General features: G+C 43.3%; 1 protein-coding gene across 12 annotated transcripts in view; it reads right to left on the bottom strand.

Moving 5' to 3' along the window:
• Nucleotides 1-17,810, bottom strand: part of NIN (ninein) — a 93,179-nt gene extending 75,369 nt beyond the window's left edge. For 4 of the 12 annotated variants that reach the window (XM_033108102.1, XM_033108104.1, XM_033108111.1 and 1 more), the window contains exons 1-3: nucleotides 17,022-17,144; nucleotides 16,453-16,506; nucleotides 7,912-8,115 (exon numbers count right to left, since the gene is read on the bottom strand). In XM_033108102.1, the coding sequence (XP_032963993.1) occupies nucleotides 7,912-8,094 (183 nt within the window). In that variant the 5' untranslated portion in view covers nucleotides 8,095-8,115; nucleotides 16,453-16,506; nucleotides 17,022-17,144. Of the gene's footprint in view, nucleotides 1-7,911; nucleotides 8,116-15,200; nucleotides 15,290-16,452; nucleotides 16,699-17,021; nucleotides 17,145-17,792 lie in introns of those variants that run through there. The other 8 variants (XM_033108103.1, XM_033108106.1, XM_033108108.1 and 5 more) reach the window with 5 other exon arrangements.
• Between the last annotated feature and the right edge of the window lie 2,383 nt (nucleotides 17,811-20,193).

The raw sequence follows: 20,193 nt of genomic DNA, 5'->3' as shown, positions 1-20,193 counted from the left end.
CAGTGAGCTGCAACCTCCACAACTAGATTGAAGGACAACGACTTGGAGCTGATGGGTCCTGGAGAAACACACTGTTTCCCAATATCCCACCCTCCCAAAAAAAGGCAGGGGTGATCTAAGGTAAGTGTAAGAAGTAACTATCGACATATTGAGATTGAGGGAAGACACTGACTATCCTCCCTCAAACAAACATAATAAAATATATTTTACATTTTAACAAACTATTTTTTTTTAAACTATATAAACTACATAAAAAACGCACATGCTCTCAAAAACCTAAAAGTCCAGGGTTATTTAGTGCTGGGGCAAGGATCTATGTGCTACTAAATAAATCCTGAGGGTATCACTCTTCTAGAAGGATAAGTGATAGACAAGAAGATTTAAATAATTAAGAACAACCTTGTAATGTTTGACATACTCTTTGGTAGGGCAAAACGTTAATAAAAAATTTTAAATTCCCAATGGTTAACCAGTTTTTTAAAAAAGGTTCCCACTAATTAGGGTAAGAGATCCAGTTATTAGAAAATTTTATTAACGTGGGTCCTGGATAATACGAGATGAATGGGGGTGTTAGTGTAGGTTCATTCTTTCCTGGACATTTGGTTCTCACAACATCCGTGTGAGCTGCTCTAAGGACAGGCATCCATCCTTAGATCTGATGAGAGAGGCTCAGAGAAGACCTGTACTCGGCCCACGGCCACACATCTTGAAGTGATGGGGTTACTTGGAGAACCCAGGCCTTCTAACTGGATGCATTAAAGTCTAGTAATTCTGCCTGCCCCAGGCTGCTCCACTCCTGCTCTAACCTTTCAGGGAAATCTCTCTGCTGCTCCAAGTCAAATCCTCAACTTTACACAAAGCCACTAGGCATAAAGCAGTCCACTGGGACTTCAGGGAATATAACATCAAGAAGACACATAACCTCTGCTCTCAAGAAGTTTATCAGCTATATTCTAGATTCTAGAATGTGGGAGGGTAGAATGGGGAATGAAAGAGGAATTTTTATTAGCAATCACTAGGTAGAATCTGGTTAAGTATTCTGAGACAGAAACAAGCTGGTTGGGGCCTCTGAAAAATAAGCATATCTTACTGGGCCAGCAGGCAGGAAAAGAGGGACATTTGATGACATTTGACTTCTCCAAGATATTCACAAGCAGAGCTTAAAGATTTCCAAAATGGACGTATAAGGTATTAAATCAGCCACATTTTAGAAGAGTCTAAAAGGACTAAACATGATTATTAACTCAGAGGTTCTTTATAATCCAACATTGTCTATCTAAGTAACCCCTCCTTCCCCCGACAAAAAAAATCTAAAACCCCAAAAAGCTGGCAAGCTGATCAAAACACCTGGAGCAGTGGGGAAACAGCAGAATGAGAAAAGGGGTCAATTATGTGGTAAACAGATGGAAACTGGACTCTTGGTGGTGAGCATGCTATAGTGTATACACACAGTTGAATTACAATGCTGTACAACTGAAGCTTACATAATGTTATTAACCAACGCTATCTCAATTGAGAAAAATATTGGAGCAACTTTAAGTCTTAAGTTGATCTTTATTTTCCTTCTTGCAAGGACATAGAGACAGTGGACCCTCCACTTTAAACAACAGTAAATTCCACATGCTTCAAGAAGAGAGTGCTCTAACAGAGGCAGGTGACTGCTATTTTTCATCAATGCTCATGAATACTGATGTGGCAGAAAAGCCCCTGAGGGCACAAGGCAGAACCAAAATGTTAATAAATGCCCTCTATTGTGAAGAAATGAGCATCCGTGGGCTCACGAAGTTCAATAACTGGAATTTTTAAGCACGATTTTTTCCCCTCCAAGGGAGTTTTACTATTGTACTATGTTATAATTTAGACGTCTTCACAAATACACAATGCAATTAAATCTCACCAGGTAACAAGCTTCCCAGCTGTGTGTACCCTGGCTGGTATCTCCTCATTTGAATAATAATTGCTGCCATTCATTTTATAAGGCATTCCTATATCTTGTATGCCTCAAAGGGCAGTTTACAGCAATGGGGGGAATTACATGACTGACTGAAAACACACATGACATTTAAACTAAATTAACAGGAAGACTAGTCAAGTCTGATATTTTTTGTCATGTGTTACCACCGCGTAATAGAAATTTACCTCACCACTTCTGCTCTCCAAATTTCATATGAATGTTTTTTTTATAGACGCAATTTTCCTTTCTGAAAAAAGAATTTAAGCACACACAAGAAACAAACACTATTTTAAACCACAAAAAAACCTGCAACAGGAAGTAGAATAAGGAACCTAGCATTGCATAAAATCATCTCGTGCAGTCTTGGAGATCAAATGAATATAGTTTCCATATGTGTGCAGGCAGCACTTCAAACAGACACAAGATGAGAAAGCTCAAGCCAGCGTTCAACAAAGTGAGCTTGTTAAACAAGACAAAGGCCCACGTGACTGTCATCACTCTTAGGAGGTTTGTATCTAGTAATACAAAGAGAAATCAATGAGGGAACACTCAAAACATTGGGTTAGTTGAAATGGGTATAGAAATATGGACTCATCACAAGGTCAGTGTAGAGGAAAATAATGTTTATGGCATTATGCAAAGATAAATGACTTGGATCATAACTATGTCATAATGAAAGACACTGTATTCTATAATTATGAAACACTGTATTCTAAATAAAGCATTCAGGTTATTGTAGCTTACTAGTCGTTAACAGCAGACAATGTAGACAAGCAAAGTCCATTTTCAAAGGCAGATTTTAAATACCTAAAGCAACTGTATGAAGTTGTATTCAAGACTGATCCAAGGAGCCCTGCCTATGGACAGAAATAGATGCAAACCACCACCACATAAGAGTTTCTAGCAAATCCATTCTCTAATGAGATTTCTCAGAAAATTTTTAGTGGGAAGTCATTGTGTACCAAAGCCCCGCTCTAGGTATGTAAGAGATGGAGGGAGGTAAAGAACACAGCAGTTAACTGTACTGGTTCTATGATGTCTTTGATATACACAATCTAAGTCAACCCTCATCACAATCTTACAAGGAGGGTATTATTTTTCCCATTATACCGATGAAGAAACTAAGGCTCAGAATATTTAAGATAAAATGCCCATATGGCTAAAAAGTGGCAAGAGTCAGTACGTACATCCAGGTCTGACTTCAAAGACTGTGCTCCAATAGTACACTGTCTCGATGTGGAGGTAGGGGTGGGTTGAAGGGAGGAGACACAATGAGATTCATCTTTGCATATGTGGCGTCTGAGGAGGCTATGGAGGCATGCATTCACATTCAGGGACTGAGAAATCTAGGTTTTCATTCTAGTGCTGCGTCAAATGAGTTGCCTGACCTTGGACAAGTCACTACACTTTTCGAAGTTCTGGATTCCATGTTTCTCTGTCATACAGATGAACAGTTAAATCTAAAATCTGTGATGGACACTGAAAATTTTAAGTCCCCTTGTCCGGACAAAAAGCTACTCATAAAAGTATCAGTGAAATATTGTGGGAATCTAATGAGCATTCCTGAGCATACTTTCTCTGGTGAAAGAGATGATCATTACTGAAATAAAGTAGGTAGAAAAGAACAATCATTTAGTGCTTCTTCCCAACTCTTGTTGAAAGTAAAAGGCCTTCCCAACAGCTCTTCCCTCAGCCCTTGCTTTCTGTCAAACTAAACACCTCTGAGAGACTCAAGGTTCACAGGATGCAAAACCAAAAATAATTCTGCATTGAATTTGACAAGGAAGTGTTAATACAGAATAGAAACAAGTCTCGTAGCCTCTTACTCAGAATGTCTGTTTGTCTATAAATGGGAACCAGAGACCCTTAAGAGTTCAATTCAACCCCAGATGAGAATGTTGAAAAGGAAGGAAGTGATGGAGAGATACCCCGAGTCACAAGAGCAACACAGGAATCGGAAAACATCCTTTATCATTTTAGGTTACTCTACAGTGGTTAGACAGTAAGGTACAGTGAAGGTTCAGACATTTAAGAGATGCAATGAGAAATGTTTCCACCATTCCCTCCAATGCATACAAAAAGCCTTGGATCAATAGTATGAAACAGGAGCATGGACATGGGGTAGTTATAAATAGGCACTATTTGATGATCAAGCACAATCTTGTACACAGAGAACAAGATCAAATAATCACTGTCAGAAAGTGTTTCTGTATTTCTGATTGGCTTTTCAAATGGTTAAAGTGCGTATAAGAGAAAGAAATCTTTAAAAGCTTTTAATGAATTAGAAACAACAAACAAGCAAATCCTCCATATAAAATTAATCTTGACATTTACAAAATAACCTCAAGCACTTTAAAATGAAAGGTGGGAAAGGTGAACTAAATTATGTATTTGTACAGCTATCAAATGTTCATACTAAAAAATTTCAAAATGCCTTTGATGACCAAAGTCCACATACCCACAGCACTCTTTGGAAGCCAATGGTGAGTTCTACTACCAGGTAGCTTGTTCTGATGCTAAAGAGTGACAAGGACATGGGGCCCTTCAGCCTCCAGATTCATATTAAAGAGTATAGCAAGGGAACTCATCAGAAACTCAGGGCGATGTTTTGTCTCAAAGCTGGTATATTCCATTAAAAAAAAGGAAAATGCATTTTCAAGCTGGATATCACCAAAGGCTTCCATAAAACCAAGGTAAATTATCATATTTATGTCCTGATTTCTAATAAAAGGGATAGAGAGGCATATGGAAACTTCATTTAAAAGACACAAAAAAACAGGCAGCACTTACAATAGATATATCCATTGCTTGGATGAAAACTTGGTTTAATGAAGAGCTAACATGGTTCCCTTTCTTAAATGTCTGTAGTATTAGCTCCCAGTACTATTTACCTGCCAGGTACATTACGTGACCAGACTATAAGTTCTTCAGTATCTTGAAAAGTCCCTTGTCTTGGGGTCTCACCACCTGGCAGATGCTTAACTGTGACAAAGAAATGGATGGAGCTCTTTTGATAAACTAGTTGGAAACACCTATCGGCAATGCTCTCTTTCTTTCAAATCAGTGATCCACAATCTTTAGGCATTTCAAACACTTACACAGTAATCCCATGCTCAGGGGAATGTGGCTTCAAGATTGGACAGATGAATTTAAACGTAATTTGAGGGTAAATGGCCTATTATGAAAATGCATGAAAATGGCAAGTCAACTTAAGTTACTTTCCTTAACAGCTGTCAAAAGAAACATTAGGCCTCAAGAAAAAAGAACAAGAAGCTATTAAAGATGAATTTTAAAATAAAAAATATACAGACTATTCATGTTCTTAGTTGAGAAGTACAATGCTTTTTGTCTTCTTACTTGTTTTTCAAGGAAAAATGATTAATTCAGCTTAATTCCAATGGTAAACTTGGAAGTTTTATTTTACTTAAAAACTATACTCATTAAGATTTAAAAGATAAAATTAAAACCATAAGCATTCAAGAAGTTGATGGATACTAATGTACCTAAAAGCCAATTCAATGGAAAACTTTACAATAAACATAAATAAGTTGCACCCATACCATAAGACTAGCAGAATGCCTGACATGCAGGACAAACACACATAATACATATTTGTTAAATTAAAGAATAGATGAATATATTTAGATTTGTCGTGATGCTATTTCTTTGTTTTACTAAACCAAACTGCTAACCCTTACAAGCTTTTTATAAACACTATCTAAAGAGAAGAAAGATGACTGCCATTAAAAACAACTTATAATTTTACAACTTATGACCCTACTCAATATATCAAGAAGGTGCTAGCACTTGGATCGCTTCTATGAATTTTAAGGAACTTTTCCCCCTTGTAATTCAAAATTATAGGCCACGTAGAGTACCTTAACAGCAGATGGCCCAGATTATGGGATCACCTGAGGAGAATAATTCAGTTTCATAAAAAAATTCCAATTTAACAGTAGCGTATTAATTCATGTCGACCTTGCTCTCAAGATAATCGCCAGGGACCTCCCACATGAAAGCGACGTGCATACATCTATTTAACTTTCGTCCTGTGCACACTAAGTAAATATCACGCTATAGACCATTTAGCTATTCATTATTCACAGGCAAATAGCAAACGTGAAAAGCAGGCTGGTAGTGTCAAGTCGTTAACAAATCAATCGATAGCTGCTCCTCATTCCAGTTTGCCAAATGAGGGCAACAATGTGCAACAGCCAGGGAGCAAACTGCTAACCTGCTGCCAAGGCGCTGTCCACCTAGAGCAGAGGGTCCCATACTTACACTGACCTTAACACGATCGCTCAACAAAACCTTAAGTTGTATTTTGATTTCTCAGGTTTTAATAAGCATTAAAAGAGATCCACTCTTTCAGACGATTCCTTAGACGCCAAAAGGCCTGAGCTCTCCAAGGACCACAGGGCGAAACACTACTCTTGGTTTCCCAAAGAATCTGAGATAGAGGCAGAACTAAAAACCACTTGAGTGCATTACTTGTTTAATCCTCAAATCTCCCATTCCTACTGCTTTCAAAGCAAGATTTTTTTTTTTAATTGGGAAATATTGGGGAACAGTGTGTTTCTCCAGGGCCCATCAGCTCCAAGTTGTTGTCCTTCAACCTAGTTGTGGAGGGCGCAGCTCAGTGGCCCATGTGGGAATCGAACCAGCAACCCTGTTGCTCAGAGCTCGCGCTCTCACCAATTGAGCCATCTGGCCGCCCCTCAAAGCAAGATTTTTAACATATTGTAGGGACCACATGTATTCACAAGCAGCTAATGCCCCCAAAGTGACCAAGAATGATCCCACTTTTGCAAACTCATTTTTTCTTTAAGTGTGAGCCCTGTTAACCACCACATTCGTAGTGCCACGCCCTTGAAAATATCATCCTTTGTGCATTCATTGCAGGATGATCGCTACTCCTGTCTGTCTCATGTCACCGAGAGCTGACACATCGTACATACTGCACCTAAGGCCACTTACTCAACTTGTCAGCTAAGAGACAGTGAAAATGAAATGAGGAAAAGGAATTTCAACCACTGGAATAAAGTTGAGCTTCATGACTACTTCCTCAATTTACACCACATGACAGAAACCAGTGTTTACAAAGTGTCAGCAATGACAGCAACAGAACTCAAAAAGTGTTGCCCATTTTTATCTCTCAGCCATTCAAAAATCAACAGCAAGACTCAACCCACAGCCATACAAACGATGCTCTTAATTATAATTATGAGACTTGAAGGCAATATCAAGTCGTAACGGACCAAACATCTTCCCCACTATCAGCAAGAGGGTGGGGACAGGATCCCTCCCTTCTCACTTCTTACTCATCTCTGTGACTTGATCTATGGTGAGAACACGACTATTTGTTGTCAAATGCAGAAGTTAACATCAGCACACACACATCTCCCTGCTGGAAGCAAGTCGTGCTGGGTTTTAAATGAACCTACACTGTATTTACTTACCCTCCAGCCTCATTTCCTGGGTGAAGGGTTTAATTAATACTTCGCCTGAGAAACAACCCACAGAAGAAGAAATAGCTTTATTGGAAGTAAAAGTCACAACAGCAATCTACTTTTCCTGTGAATGGCAGTTTTCTTACTGCATTTCCCTTCTCTTCAATGGAAATCTGTCTCCCCCCTGCTGTCTCAATGATAAAAGCGGCATCCATAAAATGATCCACAAAGAAAAAAGTTGGAAAACATCCTCTTGTTACCTATTGTTCTCTCTTTATCTAAGATGCTCAGTGCACAAATTACAGCAGGCCCTCTCCACCTGAGCGAACAGCACTGCTATGTCACACCCATTACATCTTGTCTGTGTATCACATTAAGAGCCAAGGGCACAGACAGCCAGGATGTTAGAAACAAGTTACAATATGTGTGGTTTGCCCCACCCCCAGCGCCCCGACAGAAACCGCCCCCACTTCCCACTGCCGGTGCTCTTCCCCAGACCTTACTTACCCTGCCCAAGAGATTGTCCTGAAGCAGAGTCTCTTGCAGCACTGGGGCCACTTCCTCCAAGCTCAACATGTGACAAAGGTCGGTGAGTTCTTCCTGTCCCAGGGACCCAGTGCCCGTCGTGTCAAAACTGTCAAACAGCTCCTTGAGTCGGGCCTCATGCTGGTCCTGCTCCACCTCATCCATCCCATAGCCCACAGCGCTCACCTGTGTGAGACAGAAACAAGGAGAAGCTGTGGCAGCCCCTGGAGTCCTACTGCCGCCACCGCTTCGCACACTACCGCCACCCCCACCCATGCCAGTGCCTTGGGAATGCTCTGTATGCCTTGGCCCCCTCATGCAGCTCAATCAAGATCTTGCTAAGGGCCAGCGGGAGAGGTAATACTATGCACACCCCTCAGCAAGACCACAGGTCTCTCCAGGCCCAGCGCTGGCCAGTGGAGCTGCCCCATGCATCCACATGGGGCACGCCCATGAGGTCCGGTCACCGCGGGGTAATGTTACCAGAAGGGAGTCTCTAGGCAGAAAGGCACCCAACCAGTCTATCAGACTCAAGACTGAGAGCCAGCGGTTCTCCTTCTATCAGCTCTCTGGAGCAGGACTTACAGATGGTGAAAGACCACTTCGGACATCCTGTCCTTTCAAATGTACTAACTGTTAGCAGCAATAACCTGCAGGGTGAGAGTTTCCATGCCAGTCTGTGAGCTCCAGACTACCTGCCCAGATGCTGCAATATGTCAGCTTGGAGGAGCTGCTTAGTTTCTCATCCAGCAGCCTAGATGCCCACCTTTGTTGTTCGACCAGAGGGTTGCAGCAAGAGGAAATGGACAGTCTGATACAAAACCACCTCCCTGTTTACATGAGACTGAATGTCTTTTCCACATGTTCCTCAAAAAGCAACTCAATTAACTTCATTGGTGCAATTACAGGTGTGACAGGAAGAGTACTCCCTGAGGCTCGCTTTAGTCCCAGGGAGGTTTAGGTAATGCTTAGTTGCCTAGAGAAAGGGGAAAACACTCCTCCAACCTTTCAGTGAGGTTTGAAGGAGCCGCAGACCATATAAATCATAAAGATTCTCAGGGAACTCTACCATCTAAGCCGTCTCACTCTGTTCACCTGGTTATTCTGTCTTCTATCTCTCTGACCACCCAGACTCTTCTGTTTTTCCAATTTCCATGGGATCCATAAAAACGTGGAGTCATCAATAACTCGCAGAATTATTTTATTGCTAAAAATATACATCATAAAATACTAGGTACATCATACTTTAAGAATGAATCTGGTGTTTTGCTTGTACAGTAATTCATTTTTAATGGGTTGGGTCTTCCAATGACAGCCTGAAACCTGCACATTGGAAGAACCTTCACCATGAAGCAATGGAAGCCAAACACGACATATGCCCTTGAGATGGTGACCTCAGCCATCTGAGGCATGGCTCTCAGAACCAGCCCTTGACTATAAAACGCAGCACCTTTAAAACAACCAATGTATTTATCTTGCCAATATAATTTTTTTTACTGTAATAAAAACCTCATAACGTGAAATCCATTCTATTAACAAAATTTTAACTGTATGGTATAGTAGCATTCACTATATGTGCATTGTTGTACCGCAGATCTCTGGAATTTTTTCATCTTGCATGACAAACTCTATACCCACTGCACAGCAGCTCCCCACTTCTCCCTCCCCCAGGCCCTAGCAACCACCATTCTAAGTGTGAAAGCAGTACCTTTTGCTAAACCCAGCCCTGGATCAGAAAACTCTGCGATGTCGCATGGAGCAGACCATTACAACATGGGAAACATACGACTTACAATGTTGAACACGGCCAGAACGGGAAAGAAGAGAGCCTTTCACAACAAACCAGCGCTGCTCTAGGTTGTGTAGCTTGCTTTCCATAGACAACTGTCTAAAACATGACAAGCTAAAGAAGAGCCACGGTGTCAGCAGAACCAGGGGGGCTCAGAAGATGAATTCAAATAGTCCACCACCCAGTTTGATTTTTCCTGGGGCCCCTCATTAACATGAAGTGGCACCAGAGCTGAAGCTGGTGGTCCAGACCCCTAGTCTCAGAGGATCTCTTCTCTTAATTATCAGTTTTTCTATTACCAAGGTGCTGCTGGTTCTGGCTACCTTCCCAGAGTTGGTCTGTTGGGTTAACTAATCACTAAGGCAAATGTTATCAAAATAAGTTGAGAATGCTATATAAACATCAAAGCCTCAGGAAAGAAACACCAAGGTGATAAGCAAAGCCACAAAAGTCAGGAATTTAGAGAAGACCAAGGCTTGGCTAATGAGATTCACCTAAAGTCTGCCTGTTAATTGTCACCTAAGATCTGTGGAGAATCCCCAAGGTGCCCTGGGATTTGCAGGGTTGCCATAGCTCTGACTCACTCTCCGAGTTTAACAGTCCCCTGGGCTGGAGTCTGACCAACTTCATAGAAGCCAGACTATTCTGCTTTTGCTTGATTTTGCATATTAAAAAAAAACAACTCAAAACTGAAAGAATTCTAACACTTCCCCGTTGTAAAATTATTTTTAAGGGGGCGGAGGGAATTTGTCCATCTAAACCAATGAAAGGAAGCCCTAAAACTAACAGTGTACTGAGAAATACCGATCTTATCCATGGTTTTGAATTGATAAGCTAACATAACCTGCTCTTTGGGAGGCCATTGGATTTTCACTAACTCAACCCTCTTTCATTTTACAGCAGCTTTCTTTTATCTCTATTCTGTCTCCCTCTTTCCCAAGACACCCCAATTAGGAAAGCATTCTTTTGACTGAAAGGGAAAAGCAGAGGGCTGCAGAACAAATGATCATTCAGAAGGAAATATCCAAAAGATGTTACATATGGTGACACACTGTCAGAACTTTTCTGGCACAGAATGCATTTCTACTGATCGATATTATTTCCCAAATGTTCATCAGGAATTTCATGTGCAAGAATTTTTTCTCCCTACTTGCCAGAAATTTCTTTAAGGGTGAGGTCCACAACCTCTATTTCTTTTATAACTACCCCCAAATGCATAGTAGAGTGTGTTCTTCACACCAGGACATAGTCAACATCATGGACTGACTGAGTGTTTGGAGATTTCTTGAGTGGAAACTTAACCTGAAAGAGAGCTGTAGAAATGAGCATATGAAGACTTTGAAATGCCTATTTCTTCAGAAAACACACTTCTACCTCCCCCATGCAACCACTTTTCAAAGGCATTTTCAGTCCTACACATAACCATGCAGAAGTAGAAAGACAGCACCCACTGCCAAACTGCACCACGCAGAGCTGTCTGAGGTTTGGTTCAAGGAGTTAGTAAGTGAGCCAATGAAATCACAAACTTCAGCTGCATTTTTTTCGTTTTTCTTTTTCTTTTCTTTTCTTTTTTTTGTTTGCTTGCTATGAGATGTGACTTTGGAGGCCAATCTGTACCAAAACACTCTCCCTAGTCCCCTGGTTTATAGAATCAAAAGAATAATAACCATCTGGGAGGGTTAAATGTAGTAAGCAAGTGAGAGTAGCCAATCCCAGAGAAAGCTGGTACAAGAAGGGAATTGAGAAAACTACCAAGAAAATACCTGTGACTTACAAAGGAGGAGTAAAAACTGAGGAGAGGTAACTTACACAAGCCAATCAGCCATACATCTGCCTTGAAAGACACAGAACAGGAGCTGTGGAATGCCAGAACGCAGGCGCAAAAACAGACAGGGGACGTAGTACGTACATTAAAATATTACATTACTAAATGGTAATAGCATCAGCTAATGTTCAATGTTTCCTCAATCTTTAAGGGCAGATTACTGAGAAATGTAATGCCACAGGAAAGCAGAAAGAACGAAATATGAAAAGTTCGGGAGAATATACATGTTAACTTCTGAGCATTTGCTGTAAGTGTGGCCTACACTGAGTACATATATGATCTCATTTAATCCTCCTAATTCTTTAAAGTAGATATCATATTCCCATTTAAGATGTGGAAATTGGGGCTTGGAAAAATCAAGCAACTTGTCTAAGGATACAGCTGATAGGAAGGTGGAGGCGAGACTTGAACCCTGGTCTGACTCTAACCTGCACTGTCTTTCAGTGCTATACATATACACAGAACACAGGAATGGGACCGATGAAATGACATCACTGGCATATCACTTGTCTCCACCATTATGTGTTAATCACTTGTACCACGTACTGGAAACCACCATGGAACACTTGATAGCCACAAACTCCTACAAACTGGAATGGGGAGTGGTGGGGTTCCTTTCAGCCTACCTCTCTTCATCCATATATTGAATAATTATTAGCCACAAGGCACTAGGGAAACATAGAACAAGCAATCTCTTTTTACTAAAGCAGCTGTGGGATTTAGGGAAGAAATAAATTTTTATATAAAAATGATAATGAAAAGCCCCATATCTTCAACACTGGGAACAGTCCAGGAATTGTCAGTTATTAAATATTCCCCCAAACACTTAATTATGTCTAATCTGTGCAATTCAATGCTTTCCAGAGTCAAAGCCTTGCTGACAACCATCGGTGACAGGAATCTTACTCAGAGATAAAGTTGGGTTTGGAATGATAAATCTTCCTTCAAATGGCAAAGAACAATCCCCGTTTTATAAAGCCTGCCACAAACCAGGGCCTCTCTTCACTATCTACCTTCCCCATCCAACTGTCAGAAGCCTTTACCAATCCTCGGGAATAAAAGGGCCAGTGTGTGAGCAATATTTTGGAGTTCTAACGAGGCAGGTGCACAGAGACATTAATCAAAACAGTTACCACCCAGTAACCACTCATAATGAGAACTATTGGGAGACTTTTCCTTCCAAATAACTGAAAACAAGGCTGCCAAAATGTGCAGTCCGTGACAGGGATGTCCATTACAGATCTGTGTTATTGCGCTGCCCTCGGCAACCCTGGATGATGAAATCACAGTGCCAACTGGGACGAGAAAAGAGATAGTGGAGGTGCAGCTGGAATAATGAAGTCCCCAACATAAGGCGAGCATGAAGTGGATACGTGAACTTATGAACTTTCCAGCATCCAAGATATAGAAAGGAGCTTGTAAGAATGGTACCCCGGCCAAAGGGGACGTCTGTTCTGGGCCCGAGGGAGTGAAAAGGGGACAAAGCCTGGCCAGGGAAAACCAAATAATAAACGAGCACAATGCCAGAGCCCCTCGCCCAGGCCTTTTATTTCCCCTCCAGATGGTCCAGCAGCTGAACAGCTACGAGGAATGTCTGGATGCCCCTCTTGGCTCAGCCGCTTTCGTTGGGTAGTATAATAGATGCTTTTGGCTCTGCGTTCAGACATAGCTGTTGGGGGTCCACAGACCAGGCAGTGACCACCAAGTGACTAATTTAGTTACTTTATAACTAAACTGATAAACATGCATAACCCTGGTTTGGCAAAGCTTTTTCATTCACGCCTTTAGCTTTCAGTTTGGCAGATCAGAGCCTCCTAATGCCCATGATCAAATTACAGTGCTTCTTTTCCTTTTTTTTGCACTTTAATTTGCTGCAAAGATTTCCAGTCCTACCATTTTGGACTAATTTCAGTATAAAATGAAATAGTGACTAGGATATATTTAAGTCTAGTAAAAACTTAATAGAAAAAGCAATTGTCCCCATCTACATATCTATATAGACTATTTCTGCCAAAAACTACTGCTGCTCAAACTGGTTACTGTCAGACGGTCTCCTCCCTGCTCAGATAGCACCTCACTTCTAGCTGGATACCAAAAGCACAAGAGCATCACCAAGAATAAAATCATGGTATAAAAATACAACACAAAAGCTTAAATGCCACCACACAGGAAAAAAAAAAGTCACATTAAATTGAAAGGAAATAACCTTTGCTAACTACACTATAAAATTTAACTTAACTCAGGGTATCCTACCAGGATTTATTCTAAAACATAAATAAGCTTTAGTATTTTACTATCCTGAATGACGTAGAAAAGCCAAGCTTTTGTTAAACCTGATAGCTAGGTAGGCTACCCAATCAAGTTGTTAACTCAGGATAGCTAGAGGAACAAAATCGTTAGCTTAGCACATTGTAGATACAATAACCTGTAATCAGCTACTGTGTAACATTACAGAAGCAAACAACAGCTGCCTGTTTGTTACTTTCTTAAAAGAGCCTGCTTGTAACAACTTTCACTTCTTGAGCCTTATTAACTCAAATTAATGCAGAATGCCTGCAGATAGGAGAACAGTTCCCTGGGGTAAAAGTGAAGAACTTCTCTTTTTCCTCAATAAGCAATAGATTTTTCTCAACTTTGTTTTTGAAGTGAGCGAGCATTAGAGGATAAATACTTCGTAATGTTTCCATCCAAAAACTGAATAAATGGTTAATTGCTGATGTAAGTTGCAATAAAGAAGCATCCTAATTTCAAACAAACTTGCTCACTTGCATATTCCCATCGTCGTTTTAAATTTCTATTTTATTTGTAAATAGGATAAAAAAATCATTTTGAAAGCTTTAGTAAATCTCTTTACAAGCCCCTGCTCAACAGATGTAAGTTCAATAGCCAGAATTCAAACCACATAATTTATTGGCTTACAAATGAATTGACATCTATAAAAATAAACCTTCTGAAAAGGCTTTAGGCTGTTTGAATCCCTTGAAAATGCCTTGGCTAAACTCGCCAACCCTTTATCAATGTAAGCCTGATAAAATGTATTTTCATTATCAACAGAAAGTGGAAGCATCGAGATTAGTGAAATGTTAGTTTAAAAAGTTATTTGCAGTGGCATTTAAAACAATTTACTTGAACAACATTTGACTTATGATAAGAATATTGTCTATTAAATTAAGATTGGCTGTTCAGAATTCATTGGAGCCCTGTTCTCCCCCTGTGACAGCTAACATCTTGTGATATTAAGGGTCATCACATATCTAAAGTGAAAAAAAGAATTAAAAAAAGTATAAGAAATGAAAAAAGAATAAGAAAAAAGTGTCATCTTCTTATGACACTTGCCATTCTGAGCAAGTGCCTATTAAAATGACTGATCCTTGACATTTTCATGCAAAGACCATGCCTGTGGTGGCTTCCTTTCTGTTGTCCCCTATAAAGCCTTTTCCTTCCTTTGCCCCATGTTCAACTCTTCTGGAACATCCATTTATTATCTCCACTGCGGTTCAGAATGCTTTCCTCTAAAGAATCACCAGAGAATTCGTGAAAATAAACAAATCTACAAACAAACTCCCTACTCCCCAGTTCACATGACCTCTCTAGGGATACTGACAACAGCTGAAGAGACCACAACAAACTGGTTTTGCAGCCAGCCTGGAATCTTACTTTTACACTCAGTCTGGGAATTTTCACAGCCCCCTTCAGCTCCAGAGCAAGATCTGCCAATATTCCAGGTCAGTCACCAGTGTTAGCCCCTAGAGAAGACTCAAGATAAAATTAAGCTGACACAGAAAAAATACATTACCTTGCATGCTGATTGTCAAGCCTCAAGAAACACGTAACATAAAAAATTTATGTTAATGCATGCAAGGGAGCCCAACTGAGAATTTTTCGTGGTCTCCCGGGCTTACCCCATGTACCATAGCGGATTTTATTAGGATTCTAATCCTAAAAAGCTACCACGTTAGGCTCAAAGACAACTATGCAATCTGTTTTGATCTCTAATAAATTCAGGAGTTCTATGGCAAGCTCATCTCAGGAATTCCTCAACACCAGGAGTTTTCCAGGGAAGTAAAGCAAGCAGAAGATCTCATAATTAGTTGTCTAGACACAAGGTACATGGTAGAACAATCTCTCCAGCTTCCATTTGATTTGTAGCGCTGAGGCTAGGAAATCATCTCTCTCTCTCTCTCTCTCTCTCTCTCTCTCTCTCTCTCTCTCTCTCTCTCTCTCTCTCTCAACTTCGCAGACAGAGCTTTCAGCTGTAAACTGTTTCCATCAGCTTTGTCCTTTTGTCAGGGACCGGTTTGGTAGCTGCAGAAAGCCAGCCCCTGGGACCCTGGAAGCTTCTCCTGCAACACTCCACACTTGTCTGCTGGTGTGGCGATCAAGGCTTTCAGGCAACAAACGAATATCAGTTTGTTCTTTTTCCTTTCTTAGTAGTAACTGCCCTGGGAAAGTCTTTCTATATGCATTGATCCCACACACCTTCGAAAATTCCCACTTTAAGGGTAACTCTCCGCTACGCAGCCCAGGCTAACACCTCGAGTTTGCCCACACAGGTTTCTCTTTAGCTTCTCAATCACAAGTCTGCCTGGGAGGCACAAGCAACACAACCACCACCCTTTCTCCTCCCCCCGGGACTCAAGTCTACTCATGGACCAACACACAGTAGCCGCTTTCAGCTGGGAGCTGTGGGCTGGGACCACGCGGGTAGCGGAGGCTCCCAGACTCAGCTGCGCAGCTGGACGCGGAGGAGAGGTGAGGCCCGAGGGCGGGCGCGCTGCCGACATCCCTGGCAACCTGTGATGCAGACGCGTCCCCGATCCGCCTGCCCCTTGCCACCCGCAGAGACCTCAGTCACCCCAATTGTACCGCCTGGCAGCACGTTCTTTCGGACCCCGCCGTCCTCGCCTACCTTCTGTCGACCTCTCCGTTGCGCCCGCACAGCCGGCCGCCTGCCTCCACGGCTCTGCAAAGCGAAGGCGGACGCTTTGTTAGGGCGCAAGAAGCCGGACAATACTTTGCAGGCGGCGCCGAGGCTCTGGGAGGGCGTCCTTCAAAAGGACGAGAATGGGGACCCGCGCGAGCGTCATTTCCATATGTAAGGGGCCAGCTTTTACAAAAGCGAGGCTCCCGGGGGCTGCCGCGCGCGTCCTCTCCACCGTCGGCCCGCCCCCTCCAGCGCAGCCCGCGACTCCACGACCCGCCCCTCCTCCCGCCCCCGAAGCCACCCCCTCCCCGCCGGCTCCCCCGGGACCGGCCCGGCCCGGCCGGCGGCCCGGCCACCCGCTTCCTCGCTTCCGCCCCCTGCACCCGGCCTGCGGGGACATCTCCCGCCCTCGCCCCGGGCCCCGATGGGGAAGACCCAGCCTGTGCCCGTGCCGTGTCCACGCAGGGCCCCGCCGACGGCGTGGGGGCAGAACAAGGCCTCCGTGCACCCCCAGGCCGCGGGGTGGAGGTCCCGGGTTTGGGATCCTCGCTTACCGCCTCCCGGGGCTCAGGCGCCGGGCGCCGCCGCGGGCACCATGGCCGCGGGCGCGCTCAGGGCTCGCAGGCGGCGGCAGCGGCAGCCGGACGGCCGCGCCCAGCGCGCTCGGCTCCTGGCTCTGCAGCGGCCGCCCGCAGCCTCGGACGCCGGGCTGGAAGGGCCAGGCCCGCGCTGGGAGGAGGAGCCAGGGCGGCGCCGGCCGGAGCGCGGCTCCTCCTCCTGCCCGAGCCTCGGGGCGCCGAGGGAGGAGCGCCGAGCGCTTCCCGGCCCTCGCCCGGCCTGTCCCCGCCGCGCCGCCTCCCCCCGGACTGCGTCCCAGGCCCCGACTGCTCGGGTCGCCGGAGCCTGCGGGAGCCGGGTCCCCGCGTGGCTGCCGCGTGACACTGGGTTGGTCGTCTCGGAGATTTGAACTTGGAAACGCCCGGGCTCTAGGAGGTGCAGGTGGAGGAGGCCAGCGCCCCGAGGTCGCAGGCGGGCAGCCGTTGGCGCGTCCACCCTTGGACCCCCTGCCGGCCCGCTTCCCTTTCCTTCCAAAGACGCCGCACACACCCCGCTGCTCCCAGCACTCTCGGCCGGCCACCTCTAGGTGTGGAGGACAGGCCCCGCCTCCAGCCAGCGGTACTTTGAGGTGGGGATTCAGGTGCCTCTCTTGCCCTGGATTTCTCAGCTCTCGAGCGCCCATTGGCTGTCATTGGAAGAAGGGTCTAGGGGGCGGAAGGGCTCTAGCATGGACTCTGAACCCTGTGAAGTGACTGCAACCCTCTTACGCGATCTAGACTGCCTTCTGCACCTGCCCATCAGGTCTTCATAGGCTCCCATCCCCTATCCAGCCTTCCGCGGGTTCATCCAACCCTCGGTCACTAGCCACACAGGACAGAAACTCTTTGGAGTTGGTAGTTCCCCAGCCGACGGTATTTACCGCCTCTTTCCTCCTCCCTCTTCCCTCCTGCCCCACAGCCTCGCCCTCCTCTTCCCCCATCCCCCCCCCCCAAGTCTCCGCTTTCTCACTCCTCCATCCCTACACTTCTGATCTGGATGCAAACAGGATTTCAAGACCAGGCCCAAAGGCGGGAGCAGCTGTGGGCTGGGGCACAACTCTCTGAGCTGCAGGGTTAAATGTGTTGCCTGTGAAGAAGGAGCACCTGATTTATTATAACCCACAAGTCTGTTTTTTTCTTCTAGCAAGAAACTGGAGAGAGCTCCCTTGCTACCGAGAGAACAAGAGATAGACAGGTAGGAAACTAGCATTTGAGAATCCACCTGTGCTGGAAATTCCACAAAATGCACCACTTTTACAGGCAGATATTATTATACCCATTTTACAGATGAGAAACTGGGCCCTAGAGATGTTAAAGACCTTGCTCAGGATCACACAGCCAGTACTTGGCAGAGCTGGGATTCAAATGCAGATCACATATGTGATAAAATTATGTAGAACTAAGTAAACACAAATGAGTGCATGTAAAATTGGTGACATTTGAATAAGGCCCTAGGATTGTATTAATGTCAGTTTCCTGATTGTGATAGAGTACTACAATTATGCAAAATGTTAGCATTGGGGAAAATTGGGTAAAGCGTCTATAAGGGATCTCTGTATATGATTTCTTACAACTTAATGTGAATCTACAGTTATTTAAAAATAAAAAGTTGTTTTTTTTTTTTTTTTTTTTTTTTTTTTAATAAAGCAGATGTCTTATTTCAGAACTCAAGCTTTTTCCTTCAACACAGTATGCCTGGAGAATAAGAAAGAGGAGAGGTTCACGTTCTGTCTGTACATCCACACTCATGTTCTTTATGCCTGGTTGTTCAGACCAGTAATCAGTATACAACGCACATATGCACTGTTTGTTAAGCGAATAGCAAACTTGTTACCAGATACTTACATAGGTGTCATTTTATAAATAAGAGAATAATGTGCACTAGGGACTAAAACAGCCAAGTCTTAGAAGGTAAGAATAAAGAAATGTTTTTGTTTCACCTAATCTCTGCCATGGAAGCCTCACCTGACTAGGTTTCTCTCCAAACATCCCTTTTTAACCTGCAAGGATTCTTAAGGATGAGACTGCTCATTGAAGTAGCGATTCGTGGGGTGTAGGGATGTTGGAAGCAGCATTCACTCACTCCCTGTGGAGAAAGTTCAGAACTGGTGACGGTTATATAATTTGAAAAAGATGAGATACTCTTTCTTGAGAACAGGGCACGGGGAGGAGTTACTGCTGGGACTCGGAACGGGAAATCACATTCAATCTCCAGCCTCCCTACAAAGGGGTAGTGCAAAGGAGCAGTGGTACCTCGAGGTGTAGCTTTGTAAGGGCAATCCCACGGAAGTAGATAATTTAACAGGAATTTAGGCTGCACAGGGTGAAAGTCTTAGTCCACTGGAGTCGCTAGAAGAAAGCAATGTCTTACCTTAGAACCTATCTCTTGAGCTTTCTCTGTTAAACAAAAATGAAGGTAAAAGCAGAAATAACAGCCAACCTCCAATTCTACATTATCACCAATATAAAGAAAATGAAATATAAATGTTTACCTTGTGTTAATACCCTTTACAAACCACATTTCATTCTTGTCCATTGCAGTTTATCTGCCTCTGATATTAACTCTCATTTAATAAAGAGTCCTGTTGAGGGACCCAGGATCCTTAAAGTATTTGTAGATGACATTTTCAAGTGGCTTTCTCCTACATTTTTCAATGTTGGCCTGGCTTTCTCAGGTGGTTGAAAGCTCTAAGAAGTTAACTAAAGAGTAACCCAAGGAAGAGAAAGTTATTCTTTGCTTCTTCCTGAAATTAACTTTGCAACGACTAGTATAGAGTCAGGACAACAAAAATGAATTTAAAAATAAAAGGAGAGAGAGAAAAAGCAAATCCAGGCTTTGTAAATTTCCTGGCATCTACAGAATTATCTTTTTTCTTTTTTTTTTTGTCAGGGAAAGGTTATAGCTTTACCCAAACTGAGTCTACCTTTCCCAAAGTCACAGTTGGGTATAAGTTATTTCTCATTTACAGACTAGTAAAAAAGAAAACTCTCCTGTCACTCTGTACTAACTCCCAGGTCCTTCCACACTTCTTTAATAAATATCTCTTACTTTTCTCTGACCACTTAAACTAATCCGAACAATCTTCAGGTCAGTTGTAAAGCTGCATCAGGGAGGGCCAACGGGCTAAAG

This window comes from Rhinolophus ferrumequinum, chromosome 6, assembly GCF_004115265.2.
Source record: "Rhinolophus ferrumequinum isolate MPI-CBG mRhiFer1 chromosome 6, mRhiFer1_v1.p, whole genome shotgun sequence".
Classification (NCBI taxonomy): domain Eukaryota; kingdom Metazoa; phylum Chordata; class Mammalia; order Chiroptera; family Rhinolophidae; genus Rhinolophus; species Rhinolophus ferrumequinum.
Note: the sequence above shows the minus strand (reverse complement) of the source record. Positions and strands in the feature narration are given on the sequence as shown.